Here is a 15,678-nt window from a genome sequence, read left to right on the forward strand (position 1 = left end):
TGTGTGTGTGTGTGTGTGTGTGTGTGTGTGTGTGTGTGTGTGTGTGCGTGTGTGTGTGTGTGTGTGTGTGTGTGTGTGTATGTGTGTGTGTGCATTCTCACCTCCCATAGCAAACACTCCTGAGGCTCCTTCAATATAACAGAGCGACGGGACAGGAAAGCACCGCTCCCGGCCTTATGGAGCGCTGCCAGCAGCGACTAGTGTGTGTGCTTCCATTGTATTAAGTCTGCTGCCTCAGTTCTCTTATTCTGCCGAGGATGAAACGGGAACGAGAAGGGCTGTGGGGGAGGGAGGGAGGGAGGGAGGGAGAGGGAGGGAGGGAAGAAATACGGTAAGGGAGTAAGGGCGGGAATATAGAATGAAAGAATGAATAAATGAATGATGCATGGAGTCGAAAAGGAAGAAAGGAAAGAAAAAAACGGATGGAAAGTAGAAGTAAGACAGTAAGGAGTGATGGAGGGAAGGAAGAAAGATAAGAAAATAGGAGGGGAGGAAGCAAAGGAGATAGGAGAGGAGCACGGAGGGAAGGAGTGAAGTATGTATTGAAGGAAGGAAAAGAAAGAAAGAAGGAAAAGAACCTTAAGGAGGAAGCAGCAAAGTAAAGAGGCCAAGGAAAGGAAGAAGGGAAGGAAGGAAGGAAGGAAGGAAGGAACGAAGAAACGAAGGGAAATCATAGTAAATGCATAGTAAAATGAAGGATGACTGGTGGGGAAAGAACCTAGAGGGAGCATATATCGATAAAGTCAACATCTGGGCGGCTGGGTGGCTGGATAGACACAGATGGATGCCTCACAAACAAATACACTCCGATACCTTAAAGATGAGAACGGGGACGCTGAAGAAGGCAATGATGAAGGCACTTTTGGCTGCTGCAGAGGAGGAGAGGGAAAAAGAGAGAGGGAGAGAGAGAGAGAGAGAGAGAGGGAGTGGGAAGGAGTGCAGAAATCAGGTGTGTGTGTGGCATGCTGATGGAGGTGATGGAGGTGGTGGTGGTGGTGGTGGCGGTGAGGGAAGGAAAAAGAAGGGCAAGCAAGCGTGTATGTATGTTTGTTCTGGGTCAGTGCACCGCCGCCTTCACTGAGAGCACCTTTAGTATATACATGAGGCGGAGGGAGAGCTGCTGCTTGTGATACTGTGGTGGTGATGGTGGTGGTGGTGGTGGTGGTGGTGGTTGAAGGTGGTGTAGTGTGTGGAAGTTGAGAATGAAGTAAGTATGAGCGGGGGATGAGTGAGAAAGTTAGCCGAGAGAGAGAGAGAGAGAGAGAGAGAGAGAGAGAGAGAGAGAGAGAGAGAGAGAGAGAGAGAGAGAGAGTAAAAAAGGTAATAGCGTCGCAAGTGACACCTGGTAACTACGATTAGGAGAGAGCGGTACTTCTCCCACCCAGAATTTGCTTGGAGCGGGGATCGAACTTGCAACCTTTCAACAGCCACGCACGTACCATAAAGCCAACTCCCGTGAGAGAGAGAGAGAGAGAGAGAGAGAGAGAGAGAGAGAGAGAGAGAGAGAGAGAGAGAGAGGGGAAAAAGAGCTGAAATGTGAGAAAATTTGTCGAAACGAGTGGCCCCCAGCTGGGTTGAGGAGGAGGGTGAGTGGAAGTAAAGGAGAGGAGTACGGGAAGGCAAAGGGCGGGTGTGGTAAAGGCATGGAGAGTGAACGTGTGAGACTAAGGTGCAATGGTAGGCTGGGAAAAACATTAAACCACGACTGTAAAGGTGGAAGGAATGCAGGTGTGTGTGTGTGTGTGTGTGTGTGTGTGTGTGTGGTGGGGGGATACTGGAAGGAGGGAGAATGCTCGTATAAAGGTGAAAATGGAGGGAGCAGCAAATAGTTAAGGATGGGGGTGAACGTGTGAGACTGTGGGCCCATTCATTAAACATTCATTAAACATTAGGGTTACTGGCCCGCAATCCGAATCCCCAACGTCGGGCATCCTACTACGAAACTGGCGCGCTGATTTTTTAAACAGAAAACGGCAACCCGACGTTCGTACGAGGTTATCGGAAGAGTTGGCAGCCTTTGCTCCCGATATTGGTAGACCTGAGCACATATAAACAAATCCACGTGCTACCTTTACTTCGCCCACAGCTTCGCCGCTATCATGAGTGTGCCTGCCTCTTCTGTTCTCCTCCTCTCTCCACGAGAAAAAGCTGTCGCACTCACAAATGCTCAACGCCAGAGACTGTCTGAGGTGATAACTTCAAAGAAAATCCTGTTGGATCATTCTACAGACTTCAACGGGATAAGAAAAAAACAGAAAGCTTGGGAGGAAGTAGCTGCTGAATTCAACCTCAGCTACCCTGCTGAACGTCCCAGGACAGTAACCCAGCTCAAACGGGCTTGGGAGTACATACGGTAAGTGGATGTAAATATTCTGTATATTTTGTGTATAGCAGGTGAATTTTTGTGTTTAGCAGAGCAATAACATATTGCATCATGTTGCATCCGTAAGGGCAAGCTGAGTGTATCTCATTAATTAAATTAACACTCAGGTTTACCTCTCACAAAGGGAGTGTGTTTATCTTGCTGATCTAAATTGGGTTTTTAGCTTGCTGGTGTACTGTAAAGGGATGTTTTTCAGCTTGCTGGTCTAGAAGGGGTGTTCTAAGCTTCCTGGTCTAAGGGGGGTGTTTTTAGCTTGCTGATCTAAAGGGGGTGTTTTAAGCTTGCTGGTCTAAGGGGGGGTGTTTTTAGCTTGCTGGTATCTCACAAGTAGCATATACCATTTCTTACCTGCCCTTTATATGATTAATGGATTATTAATATTTTTTTCTTTAGCAAATATTTAAGAAAAGCTCCATGGTAAACAGCAATATTAGGTTAAGTTCAGGTTAGGTTCAGGTTAGTTTTTTACTTGGAAATATAAGAAATGGAATTAAGAAATAAAGTACACAGACAATAAATGAATATTATTATATTTGTCCAAATCATTCCTAACTGAAGATTCTGTACAGCACTACTGGCATTGTTTAGTAATCTACATTATGTTCATGCTTACAGAGTGAAGAAGAATCACAAGAAATTTCTTCATGAGTCCTTCAAGACTGGTGGAGGGCCATCACCAAAACCAGTCACAGATGACTTCTTGGCTGTTGCAACAGATGCACTGGCTGTGGAGCTGCAATTTGCAGACAACCAGCTAGATAGCTTAGTACCCATAGTCATAAGAGAAGAGGAAGTGGGTCTGTATTTTGGCTTTCTTTTCTGTTAGTCTTTAATCATATACACAATCTTACTTATTGCCTTCATTTTTCATACTATTTCTTTCCCCATTTGTTATTATTATTTTTTTTTTTGGACAGTAGGCTGCCCTGGCAACTGTGAAATTATCATGAATACGTTGTTTTTTGGATATGTTCATGCATTGTCATATAATTCTGTTTCATTCAGTAAATTTACAGTTACTAGAAATTTAGGAAATACACAACATGTAGTGCGCAATAGCGTTGATAGTAAAATTAACGTTAATGGCCATGGACATCAATGTTAAAAGTGGAGTTAAAGTTAGGTTAGGTTCAGCTAGGTTGGTATAGGTTAGGTTAGGTTAGATTAGCATATTTTCATTTGTGTGCACTGGTAGTGATTGATGCATCATAAACATCTTTGTAAAAATTTTGTTTCCTGTTTTAACATTAACTTCTCATCTAGCAGAAATAATTGACGACGACATGCTTCCTGCATGTACAATAGCAGCAGGACCATCGACAACACCAGCAGCAGGACCAGCAACAGCACCAGCAGCAGGACCAGCAACAGCACCAGCAGCAGGACCAGTGACAGCACCACCACCAGGACCAGCAACAGCACCAGCAGCAGGACCAGCAACAGAACCACCACCAGGACCAGCGACAGCACCACCACCAGGACCAGCTTCAGCACCACCAACAGTTACAGCAACAGCACCAGCAATGGCACCAGCAACACCACCAGCAGGGCCAGCAACAGCACCAGGAGGAACATCACAAACTGGACCCTCCACCCGTAGAGGCCGAAAGAGACCCCTACGCAGTGAGAGGGAGGAATGTTTCCGCGCTATTCGAGAAGGTGCAGAGACCTTGAATGACGACTTGAAAGTGTCATTGCAAAACTTCTCTGCTCTATGTGAGAAGCTTGGCAATCAAGCTGAAGTGGCAGCAAATGCATTTGCTCAGGCAATGCAAACATCAACAAATGCATTTGTTCAGACTATGCATAATGTTGATAGCACTATGGAACAAGTACGCAAGTACTACAGCCCAGCTTCTGGGAGACCCAGCAGTCTGTAAGTATCCTGTGTGTGTGTGTGTGTGTGGTGTGTGTGTGTGTGTGTGTCTGTGTGTGTGTGTCTGTGTGTGTGTGGTGTGTGTGTGTGTGTGTGTGTGTGTGTGTGTGTGTGTGTGTGTGTGTGTGTGTGTTGTATATTTGAGTGAAAATAAATAAAAAAAACAAACAAATCTTGACCTCCATTTATTTTCATGACCTACACTTTGAGGGTTCATATATGATTATATATAACATTTCTTTCATGTCTTGTCCTTCACAGGAAAATATATAATTACATCCTACATGGTACTTGTATCTTGTATTGAGTCACATAACAATGTATCAAATGACAGATGCAATAGAGTTTAAGATTGAACTGATATGCATTACAATTTTGGGATAGAGGAAAGCACTTCCACTTGGCCAAGAAGGGTGTGAATGCACTCCTTTGACAGCCGGTACCTCCGAATGAACTCATCCTCAGAGTAGGCAGCAAAAGGGTTTTGGTGATCCTTGACCAGTCTCCTTGGTAACCTTGCTTTATCAGCTCGATCAGCATGTTGAAGGTGCACAAGAGCAAGAATGCCAGCCTAAAAAGAAATTCATCTTCTTAAGTCCTCCCTCACAAAAAATACTACCAAAATTAATGTTATCAATAATATTATCAATAACAATGCCATAATATGAAATGTCAACATATATGGGAAGCAGAGCTAAAGCCTGCTGGCCTGAACAGCTCACTGGCTGTCTGGCTAGCTGGCGGCTGTCAGAGACCTGCTCCATCACAATAACAATAAATTAACCTGCGTGAGATGGCAAAACTAATCAAAACAAAGTTAATTCACCATAAATAATAATACCAAAACAACTTGACCCACAGCTATCCTGCAGCTGTTCTGCAAGCTTTTCTAACGACAAACAGCTTCCACACATATTGTTTGGGCTCTGCATGTAATATTGACAAGTAATAGTGCTATACATACCATGGTTGAAGCTCCAGGAAGGTGTAGAGATGTTGGTAAGAAGTGAAGACAGGCTAGAAGCTTGCGCCACGACAACAGGCCCCTAGGCATACGTCACGTCCAAACACCAAGTTCTTTTAAAAAGTTTAAGTACTGACAAAAAATATTGTATTCGTGTAATAATATGTTTAACCTGCATTATTATGTATTTCCATACAATCATAACACATTTCTGCTATGAATGAGAGGATAATACATTCTCAAGCAAAATTCGTAGGTGCTTTCGGAGGGTGTCAGGCTCCCGAAAGATTTCTCTCCGAACGTGTCAATATTTTTTTGGATTCAGACGCAGACGCCCGACATTTCGGGCTCCAGGAGTGTTTAATAAATCGACTTCACCGGATTCGGAATGCGGGCCACTAACCCTAATGTTTAATAAATGGGCCCACAGGGCCCATTTATTAAACATTAGGGTTATTAAACATGTGTGTGTGTGTGTGTGTGTGTGTGTGTGTGTGTGGAGGTGAGGTGTTGAGCAGTGTAGTGTGCTGAAGGATGCAGGGAGACGCGAGGTTTGGCAGGCAGGGTGTAACATCAAATTAAAAAAAAAGGTTACACACACACACACACACACACACACACACACACACACACACACACGACTAAAACTCCACTATTGATAATATAGTTTTAACGCTGACAATTCTACTACTATTACTACTACTACTACTACTACTACTACTACTACTACTACTACTACTACTACTACTACTACTTCTTCCTCTCCTTCTTCTTCTTCTTCCTCTTCTTCTTCTTCTTCTTCTTCTTCTTCTTCTTCTTCTTTTTCTTTTCATTCTCCTTCTTCTCCTCTCCATTTTATCATCATCGCATTATCATCATCATTATAATCATCATCAATCACAATTATCATTATAAGAACAAAAGGAACCAATGCACCATTATATATATACATAAGAGCATACGTAATCATGTAAATACGAAATTATTTAAACTCTTATATACTTGTATATACTTGAACAGCCTGGTTACTACAATAAGAATGGTGCAATCAGGTATAACACGAACGCAACTGATAATTCTGGACCTTGTAGTCAAAACACGCCAATAAAACTTACGAGCAAAAATATTAGAAGTTACGAGCGCACCGAGGTAATCTCACATACATAATTACTGCCCCTTCAGGAGTACATAGCGTTCTGAGAGGGGAGGGATTTCTTCTCCGACTAAAGACAATGGCTCGAGCTGGCACAAAAAATCTAGTCTCTGTGACGTGAGTCGAGGTGAGGTGTGTGAAATGATGAAGCCCTACAGTAAACCTTGCCTAGTGCAGAAAGGTGGAGGTTATACATGGGCCGCCACGTGTAGGTCTGATGGCTTCTTGCTGCTCCCCTTATTTCCTAACGCTCTTATGACAGTGTAGTAAATCAGAGAGTGTGTTGTTAGTTAAGGTGTAGAGACGTCACCATGCAGGACCTCCTCACCATGACTTTACCATGAAGTTAACTCGAGAGAGAGAGAGAGAGAGAGAGAGAGAGAGAGAGAGAGAGAGAGAGAGAGAGAGAGAGAGAGAGAGAGAGAGAGAGAGAGAGAGAGAGAGAGAGAGAGAGAGAGAGAGAGAGAGCATAACCGATCCACAGAGATGAAGCTTGAGTGACCAGTATGACGGTGAAGTGATGGAGAGAGCCATGTTTGAGTCCCGGTAATGCCTGTCTCATTTTCGCCACCTCCCCGACCTTAATTCACCTTAATGTAACGCATCCAGGCTGGGGCGATGCTTGTGGTGAGAGCAGCACGTGGGAGGCAGGGTAACATGTACAGCCATGGTCAATATCAAACAACATGCTGGATTCCTTCCCCCTCCCTCATTCTGTGCTTACCTTCTCCCCTCAGTCTGAAGTCACCGGGTTAGCTGGGAATCAATTTGTCATAATTTTTTTTTCTATGAGGAGGCTCAGTAGATCAGAACTTTTAAGATTGAGAAAGTCGTTTCTTTGCATTGTGTTTAGCTTTTTTACCTCAATCTAAAGTCCTGCAGTTTATTGAGAATCTATGTATTTCCAATTTTTTTTTTTGTGAGCAGATTGTCAGCAGGTCACAAAAGTTAAGATTGAGAGAGAACACAAAGCACAGTGAAGGTGAGGATAGGTTGCTTCACTTATATAATCACATTACCTTCCAGTCCGAGGTGGCTAAATGTAGCAGTTTTAAAGGTGCTGTCCACGTTATCAGTGTTGAGGGTGTTGAGAATCATCAGCCCTGTAGTGCGTGTGAGGGAGGGTCTCGTTCTGACGGGGGAAAGGTGAGGCCAATGAATAAAGGTCATAGAGCTGGAATGGAGGTGAGGAGCGGAAAATGCCATCTGGATAAAGAGAGAAGAGAGAGAAGAGCTCGTTTAAGACACATATATATAAATGTTTCGCAATGTGGATCGCTTACGTCACGTTGCTGACAAGTCGTGAGAAAAGCTACATGTTAGAATAAAGGAAATACACACAACAAATCTAAACTACATGATGAAAAGTTACATGTCAGAATTATGATGAGACTTTCTATCTTATATCATGAAAAAGCTAAACTATATCATGAAATATGTATGTCAGAATTAGATCATGTCAGAATTAAAAAGACCATTCAAAACCTTCTTTAAATTACGTGTATCATGAATGTACTGCTCGTGGGCAATTTTCACATCCCCGTGCGTTAGTTCTCACAAGCTTTGATTCATTTTCATGCCCTGCCATCCTGTGAATAGCTCTTGTTAAACCTTCATTTCCGTCACCCCTGGATCATAGTCACTTATGTAATTTAGCTAAATGTCACATCAGGATTATTTTCCTATTCGTTGCACTGTTACCTTGAATAATAACAGCAACAATAAAAGAAAGCAACAGCAACAACTACAATAATTATAATAACAATAACAATATCAATAACAACAATACCGTCTACCTCAGCCTACTTGGAGGGGTCGAGCACGCGTGGCCGATGACAGGCACGTCCCCGAGACAGATGAGCCTCTCCGGAGCACCTGGCAACACTCGGGAGGGTGATGCCCATTCCCGGCCCTTGTCACCATCACGGCAGATATGAAGGGTGTGTGTTATTGCCGCTCCGTAAACAGGTGGTGCAAGATGACACCAGCGGCACAATACCATCAGTGAAAGACCGATGACCGCCCCAAGCCAGCCAGCCATGACCCCATTCAGTCGTAACATCAATCACGTGAAATGGATTAATCTCGCGTCCCATCGCCCTTAATAGTCTGCATAGGTGGCTAGATCGTCAGTCAAGAAGGGGATAACACACACACACACACACACACACACACACACACACACACACACACACACACACACACAGTACATTTATCGCTTTGCTGGCACTTGGTTGACATTCGCTGTCGACTATTTGCTGCACAGAATCCGAAATGGTTCCCAAGAAGCGTTCCAGATACACACACACACACACACACACACACACACACACACACACACACACACACATACACACACACACACATACACACACACACCTGTTGTTGTTGTTGTTGGTGGTGGTGCTGTTGTTGCTACGTATGATGGATTTCCTATTATGATCTTTACTCGGTAACCTCTGTTTGTTTGAGTGTCAGTCTAGTGGTTATATTATTGTTATTATTATTATTATTATTATTATTATTATTATTATTATTATTATTATTGCTGTTGTTATTGTTGTTGATGTTGTTAATGTTACTGTTGTTGTTGTTGTTGTTGTTGTTGTTGTTGTTGTTGTAGTTATCAACATTACTGTTATTATTATTGTTATTATTACCATCATCATTATCATTATCATTATTATTATTTTCATTGTTGACAGTACCACTACTATCACTACTACTACTACTACTACTACTACTGCTGCTGTTGCCATTATCATCGCCATCACTTCAAGAGAGGTCTGCATAGAGCACCGCGATGTGGCAGCCTGGGATAGCTGTGTTTAAGTCTTCCCAAAACTCGGGTGACCAGTGAATGTTACGAGCCAATGGTGAGATCGACATGTCATCTTAACTGCACCCTTGACACGTGCAGCCTGTTCAGTGACGCACGGGGTAGGTGAGTGACTGAGGCCATTCATTTATGTCATAGCGGTAATCATTGAGTTTATTGTTTAATCCTCACTAAGCCCTTCCCACGACACACCTTGCGTTACCATCACCTCTCCGCTACATTAAGCTTCAGTTTTAATGAAAGAATTCGTCGATCTTCAGGGAAACTGCAAAGGTTTAAATAGATTAATGGATAAGGATGAGAGGTGGAAAAAGGCAGGGATGTTTCATGCAGGGACTGCCACGTGTAAGCCAGATGGATTTTTGCAGTTTTATTTTCTTAGTATTTTCTTACGTTCTTACCTATATGTAGCTAAGTAGCTCGGCTCACACAGTAATAATTGACAAGGACGTGATCAATCATTCATTACTGACAAAAAAAAAAAAAAGCTTCCTCTTTTCGGTTCATCTAATCTGCAACAGACTTCATGACTTTTTAAACACGACGCCCACAGGCCACAGAAGCTAAAATGGCATGAGATTCTTCTTCTTCTTTTTTTTTTTTTTTTTTTCAGAATATGATTGACGTTTGCTTGCGAACTGGTATATACTGGCGCTGCTTGACCATTGTAAGTCTGTTCTGTGACTTTTTTTTTATTTTGTTTTGCCGAAAGCTTTATTAATTTCCTGTTCATTTCCATAACGGTCAACCAAAAAAATAAGTCCCTAATTTCGTCTTGTTCTTTACTCTCATGGTATTTTAAATGTCCTTTGACCAATTACCTGTGCGCATTGTCAGCCCTCGTGAAATTGCTATTCTTTAATTAATCGATTATTACCTTCACTACCTACAAAATATACACCGTAGAAAAATATCTGTCTTTAGCCACACAGACTTACCAGCACTGAGAAGACCCACCACCGCCATTGCCACTTGTTTTGTCTACGAGCATGCTAGGCGCTGGGCACTATGAATTGATGTGTAGTGGGTTGAGATTGAGAGATCGCATATTACCAAAGCATCCATCTTTTCACACGGGCCCATGTCAGTAAGGGGACCAAGACTCCTCACCACGGCAGTAAAAGTCTATGAGGTCACCTGATTTATAATTTATGGGTTGAAAAGTTTATATAAAAAGCATGAAATGTCGTGCGCAAGCAATTAAGATAGGGAGAAAATTTTGCTGATAGTCTTGAAAGAAAAGGCGAAGGGGAGGAGGAGAAGAAGAAGAAGAAGAAGGAAAAAATCTTATAAAAGAAAAACTGAGGCATTTCCATTTCTCCATTTTCGACAATTTTTTTTAGTTTATTTCAATGTACTTCCCGAGTCGAAAACTTTCCGCGTCCCTTCCTCCCGCGACACATATATGTCAGTTTTAATACTAATGCGTAAGCTGACCACAAACTTATTCTTTTATGTGTTTCCTGGCAATCTGTGGTGCAGCAAGTCATGCTTCACTTAGATGCCATCCTTCCCTTTCAACTTTAACTTTCTTCAAGAAGTAATTCTTGTCACCTTAGAATCTAAGCGGCTCTTTCTTGGTTCATCAAGCTCAACAACGTTACCTAGTCTTCCTTTTCTTTAAGACTCTGCAGCTCTTATCCTGCACAAATAAGCGTGGAGGTCGCTGGTCGCTTTGACAGCGTGAAAGCAGACATAAGATCTGCAATGAGTGAAGAAGCAAAGGCGATTACGGAGAGTGGTGGTGGGCAGACTGCTGTGGGCGTGCTGGATTGATCTGGCCAGTGTTTTAACATTTCAAGATATATCAATATATTATATCAGTCTTTGCGCAGTGTTGAGGATATGTATGAACCCGGGAACCTTGACAAAAGACCATAATTTTCTATGCCACTATGATATCCGGTTACTGAGGTGTAATAGATAAGGAATAGATAAGAACAGGTAAGGAAAAACGGACTAAATATGACCAATTTCCATTTATAAAAAATGCAGGAAATTTTCTCCAGCACGTTACAAGCAATTGTGAACAAGGAACACATGAATATACTTGTACGTATGTATGTTATACACGAAATGCAATATTTCTTTCTTTCATACAAGCAGAACGAGGGCAGTGAGTTTAACGATGCGGAAAATACACGAAGGCAAGAATCTATTCTAACGAGGTGAGTACGTGCCCTGCGTCTGTGTCTGGCAGCCGTAACGCGGAGGCTAAACTTAAAACAGTGATGAACCTTAGGGCAGATGTTCCGAGGCAGGGTTCGGTCAGAATGAAGGCAAAACTCGGTCAGCGTGAACATCGATGAAGCTGCTCCTCCTTTTACGTGACTGACGACTTTTTATGAGTGAAGGCCACGAAACACTCCACCTTTGGAAAAAGCGCTGCTTGCACCAACCAAATTTCGCAGTAACAAAAAACCTAGTCAGGAGCGTTAACAGAAGCTAGTAATATTTAAAAAAATATTTCTTATGCAGCTTTTAACGTGTCCACGAGACCAGATGTGAATTAGTTAGAATTAGTCGAGGAGGCAAGCGTGACATATACAGTACATACGAGTATATATTTTAAACGCTGTCTATCAATAAGATGTCGTAAACTCCACTGAGCTGTTCCACCCTGACGATCAGGGTAAGCGCGCACTTACGGCGATCTGTTGTCTTTGCATATAGCACAGGTTTGTACTTCTCATGCTCTCTCTGTCTATCTGGCTGTGTCTTCCCCCCCTTCCCCCCCCTCTCTCTCTCTCTCTCTCTCTCTTGATTCAGTATCTTTGTTACCCTCAAAGAGTTATTGACATACAGGAAGACATGCGTGTTTTTTTTATATATATATTTGTTTTGTAAAAAAAAAATCATTGAAGCAACATATACTGATAACCTTTTTTTTTTTTTTTTCCAGCATGCTATAAGCGATCTACAAAAAACGAGAAATCTTTTTATAGCCAACATTCATATGCTTATAAACGTAAATTTTCCCATAAAACTACAATTTATAAAATTTCTACTCTGTGGTACGCACACACACACACACACACACACACACACACACACACACACACATACATACACACACACACACACACACACACACACACACACACACACACACACACACACACACACACACACATACATACACACACACACACACACACACACACACACACACACACACACACACACACACACACACACTTACACACACACACACACACAGAGAGAGAGAGAGAGAGAGAGAGAGAGAGAGAGAGAGAGAGAGAGAGAGAGAGAGAGAGAGAGAGAGAGAGAGAGAGAGAGAGAGAGAGAGAGATTGCAATTTTATTTGCTTGGTTTAGAAACGGAGTGTGGTGGTAGTGGATTTCTCAAATGCCATTCGCTGGATTCTTGGCTAATTCATTGCGTGCCACAGAATATTTTCGATAATCATGCACCACTGGAGGCGTTGTGAGAAAGGACAACATTACACATCATTGAAAAAGCGAGAAAACTTCTTGGTAAGAATCCAACAATAGAAGAAAATAATGTTTTCATTTTTATGTTTCTTGAAGACCTGACAGTCTTTGTTTTCCTTTTCATTGGAATTGAAACAAAGCAAAGTTAACTATGTCTCCCTCACGAAAACAAAACCAAAACTTATTCTATTGCGCAAGACGCAGAAGGCATCCCGCTTTTTAAGATCAAGATCTAGATTAAGCCAAACTTGTCTACATTCTGAAAGGCCGTTATCGTTGTATAGAGACACGCAATATGCATCGGTAGGTTTTTGCAGGGATGAAAAATTGGCCACACTTGGTTGAAAGTAGTTTTGTATCGCATCAAATCAAATCTTGAAATTAGCGCGCGCTGGTCGGTGTCTGAGTGGGAGTGCAGGATCAATGTATTCTCTTCTTACATTTTTGCTCAGAGGGTTTTCAAGTATTTCAGTGAAATATGAAGGTACTTGGCCTCAAGTCCCATCATATAAACATAAGATATTCACTGTAACTTATCATTTACTTGAGAAAATTACTTCTTTTGCCAGTGTTGGTGCTGGTCACTTCTTATAACTCCCTTACAGTAGTGACAACAATGTTATACCGTATGTGTGTGTGTGTGTGTGTGTGTGTGTGTTGTATCGCTCACCCCCCTACCCCTGACATATTTGAATTCCTGCTGTGGTAACTGTCAGATAAACAATGGTAGCGTTGTTTTTTCCCTCTAGTGGTTTGCCGGCAAATACGTGGATGGGCAACGCTGGCGGTGGCGTGGCACAGGTTACTGCTAATAGGTGCGGGTCAGGAGAGCAATGCCGTTTGGATGGCGCGGTACAGGGGTGGGGAGAAAGATTTTGAGGATACCTTGTAACGTTGGCAGGGTGTAGGAGCGGCGTGAGCGGGGCGTGGATCAGGTGGGGGCCGTGGCCGCAAGGAAGGACAGTAGTGTGGCAGAACTAGGGAGGGGAGGACGTGCGCGCGAGCAACAGAGCAACAGTTTCCAGGCGCTGCTGCAGCCTGTAGCGCGTACTGTCTGCCAACTTTCAACCGTCTCACTTTCTGCTAAGTACTGTTGCTTGACCTCCGTGTGATGAAGTGACCGTGGTGATGAAAAATGAAAGTACGAGCGTGATTTGATAATAGGAGAACTAGTGTAAGTAGAAATAATAATGATGGGTGAGGTGGTGTAAGTACTCAGTGTTGGGAACTACTATGATGAAGCACCTGTCGGATACACCTGTGCTGCGCCTCAGGTCAGTGCCGTCCTTTACCTCTCCCTTAGTGTTGCTGTCACTCAGGTTTCTCATAACAGTATAAGAACACAAGCACACTACCATAGCAGCTCTTTGGACATAAGTAATGGCACCTTCTCTCATGCACATCCATAAACCTGTCCTGCCTGCTCTTAAACTTTTCTGTCATACATACACTAACTACATAGCGGATTTTTCTGCTTAGTTTCTTCACTCTCTCTCTCCCATTAGTGAAAAAAAAAATCTACTTATTTCTTTCTTTAGTAACCACCTCGGGAATCGATTATCACGGTCAGAACCTCAACAATTATTTTTTAAGTCTTTTTAAAATTTTACACGAATTCAAGGACTTTAATCAACGGGTGGCGCCGGATTGTCTTTCTCAGGAGTGCAGATCGAGGTGTTGAAACTCATACACGTGCAGTAAATACGATCAATATTATTATGACTCTAGGCAGCAATGGACCGTTTTCCAGCTCTGAGGTCCAGGCTTGCTAGTTCTCCCAAGTCTCTTTCGCAATGTCAACTAGCGTGATTAGTTTCATTAATTATTACATACTGAGGGGAGTTTTCTCTGACAGACAGCACACTGCACGTACTCTTACTAACCTGGGCCTGCCACTTCGCTCACAACTCACAGTCTGCTGAGATCATCTTACAAAACCTCAGCATCACGAACAAATCCAATTAGCAGACCTACTTTTTTAGTGTCGCGAGCAAATTAGCCAATTTACATACTTATTCCTCAATTTACATAATTAATGCGTATAATGAATAGTATAATACGGAACTTTGGGAGCGACTCTTGTAATAGAACGCCATTTTGATTTTTCATTAAGTTGGAACTTTTTCTTGCTTTATACACCAAAATTTAGGTCATTCAATTGCGTAACTAAACTCTGAGGAGCCCTGCTTGTGGTCCAACGCCATTTTTATTTATTTATTTTATTTATTTTTTGTTATTAAGTTGGTATTTGCTCCCTGGACTAAGCCACGCCCTAATCCCAGCCAAGACATTGCGCTCTATTAAGTGAACTTTTATTCTTCCTGGAGCCCTCTAATGAGGTACTCCGTCAAGCGCTTTATTATAATCAACGTATATTATAATTTTCGTCGTTATCTTCCGCCTCGTTTTATCTCGTGAGGAAAGACAAAATAACAGTGGCGTGGTGCTCTTGCTGGTGTTACTCCAGATATATATGCCCGCCTCACTGCCAGAACAAACTATTTTTTTTTTTCTGTTGATTAGCGTTGTGTGCTTCATTGCTATGTTAATATGAGCCATTAACTTTGCAATCATTGTTGTGTATTTTTATTTTTTTTTTTTTGGAGAATCAATTAGGGGGATTAACGTCGGAATTTTGTTAGGCTCTGTAGAGAGAGAGAGAGAGAGAGAGAGAGAGAGAGAGAGAGAGAGAGAGAGAGAGAGAGAGAGAGAGAGAGAGAGAAAGAGAGAGAGAAACTCTTGCAGTGATAATGGAATATATAATAATGAAATACGTTTTTTTTTCCTTACTAGAAATAAAAATAATAGCCAACAAGATAGCAGCAATTATGAAAAAAAAAAAAAAAGGTATTTGCTGAATCTATCCTGTAAATTATGAACAAGTATTAATGCTATAATTAGTTGAGACATTTTACTGATAATCGATAAAAGTTTAACATGCAACTTAATTAACTATCTATTTTCCTCCTTAACGCTACCTAACATGTTTGTCTGTTAACAATAGTGGC

The 15,678-nt window shown here is 42.1% G+C and overlaps 1 protein-coding gene and 2 long non-coding RNA genes across 9 annotated transcripts in view; 2 read left to right on the forward strand and 1 right to left on the reverse strand.

Annotated features, from left to right (window-relative positions):
• The first annotated feature begins 1,783 nt into the window (after positions 1-1,783).
• LOC135099133 (actin nucleation-promoting factor WASL-like) lies at positions 1,784-4,364 on the forward strand. The gene is made up of 3 exons (XM_064001562.1): positions 1,784-2,353; positions 2,999-3,180; positions 3,650-4,364. Exons 1-3 carry the CDS (start codon positions 2,100-2,102, stop codon positions 4,261-4,263), a joined length of 1,050 nt encoding a protein of 349 aa, XP_063857632.1. The 5' UTR covers positions 1,784-2,099; the 3' UTR covers positions 4,264-4,364.
• A 67-nt stretch (positions 4,365-4,431) lies between these two features.
• LOC135099135 (uncharacterized) overlaps positions 4,432-15,678 on the reverse strand; it is a 38,722-nt gene continuing 27,475 nt past the window's right edge. For 2 of the 4 annotated variants that reach the window (XR_010267699.1, XR_010267700.1), the window contains 3 exons: positions 7,396-7,508; positions 5,224-5,336; positions 4,432-4,830 (listed from right to left, as the gene is read on the reverse strand). This is a non-coding gene — a long non-coding RNA (uncharacterized LOC135099135). Of the gene's footprint in view, positions 4,831-5,223; positions 5,356-7,395; positions 7,509-13,555; positions 13,580-15,678 lie in introns of those variants that run through there. The other 2 variants (XR_010267701.1, XR_010267702.1) reach the window with 2 other exon arrangements.
• LOC135099137 (uncharacterized) overlaps positions 13,639-15,678 on the forward strand; it is a 160,177-nt gene continuing 158,137 nt past the window's right edge. For all 4 annotated transcript variants that reach the window (XR_010267707.1, XR_010267704.1, XR_010267706.1 and 1 more), the window contains exon 1: positions 13,639-13,844. This is a non-coding gene — a long non-coding RNA (uncharacterized LOC135099137). The remainder of the gene's footprint in view (positions 13,845-15,678) is intronic.

The sequence above is a fragment of the Scylla paramamosain genome, unplaced genomic scaffold (genome assembly GCF_035594125.1).
Source record: "Scylla paramamosain isolate STU-SP2022 unplaced genomic scaffold, ASM3559412v1 Contig106, whole genome shotgun sequence".
NCBI classification, from domain to species: domain Eukaryota; kingdom Metazoa; phylum Arthropoda; class Malacostraca; order Decapoda; family Portunidae; genus Scylla; species Scylla paramamosain.

Bases quoted from the DNA above. Each gene is read 5' to 3' on its own strand.
- LOC135099133 (XM_064001562.1), top strand. From the start codon at position 2,100: ATGAGTGTGCCTGCCTCTTCTGTTCTCCTCCTCTCTCCACGAGAAAAA. The intron at 2,354-2,998 runs GTAAGTGGATGT...TCATGCTTACAG, and splicing joins CGGGCTTGGGAGTACATACG to AGTGAAGAAGAATCACAAGA. The intron at 3,181-3,649 runs GTCTGTATTTTG...CTCATCTAGCAG, and splicing joins CATAAGAGAAGAGGAAGTGG to AAATAATTGACGACGACATG.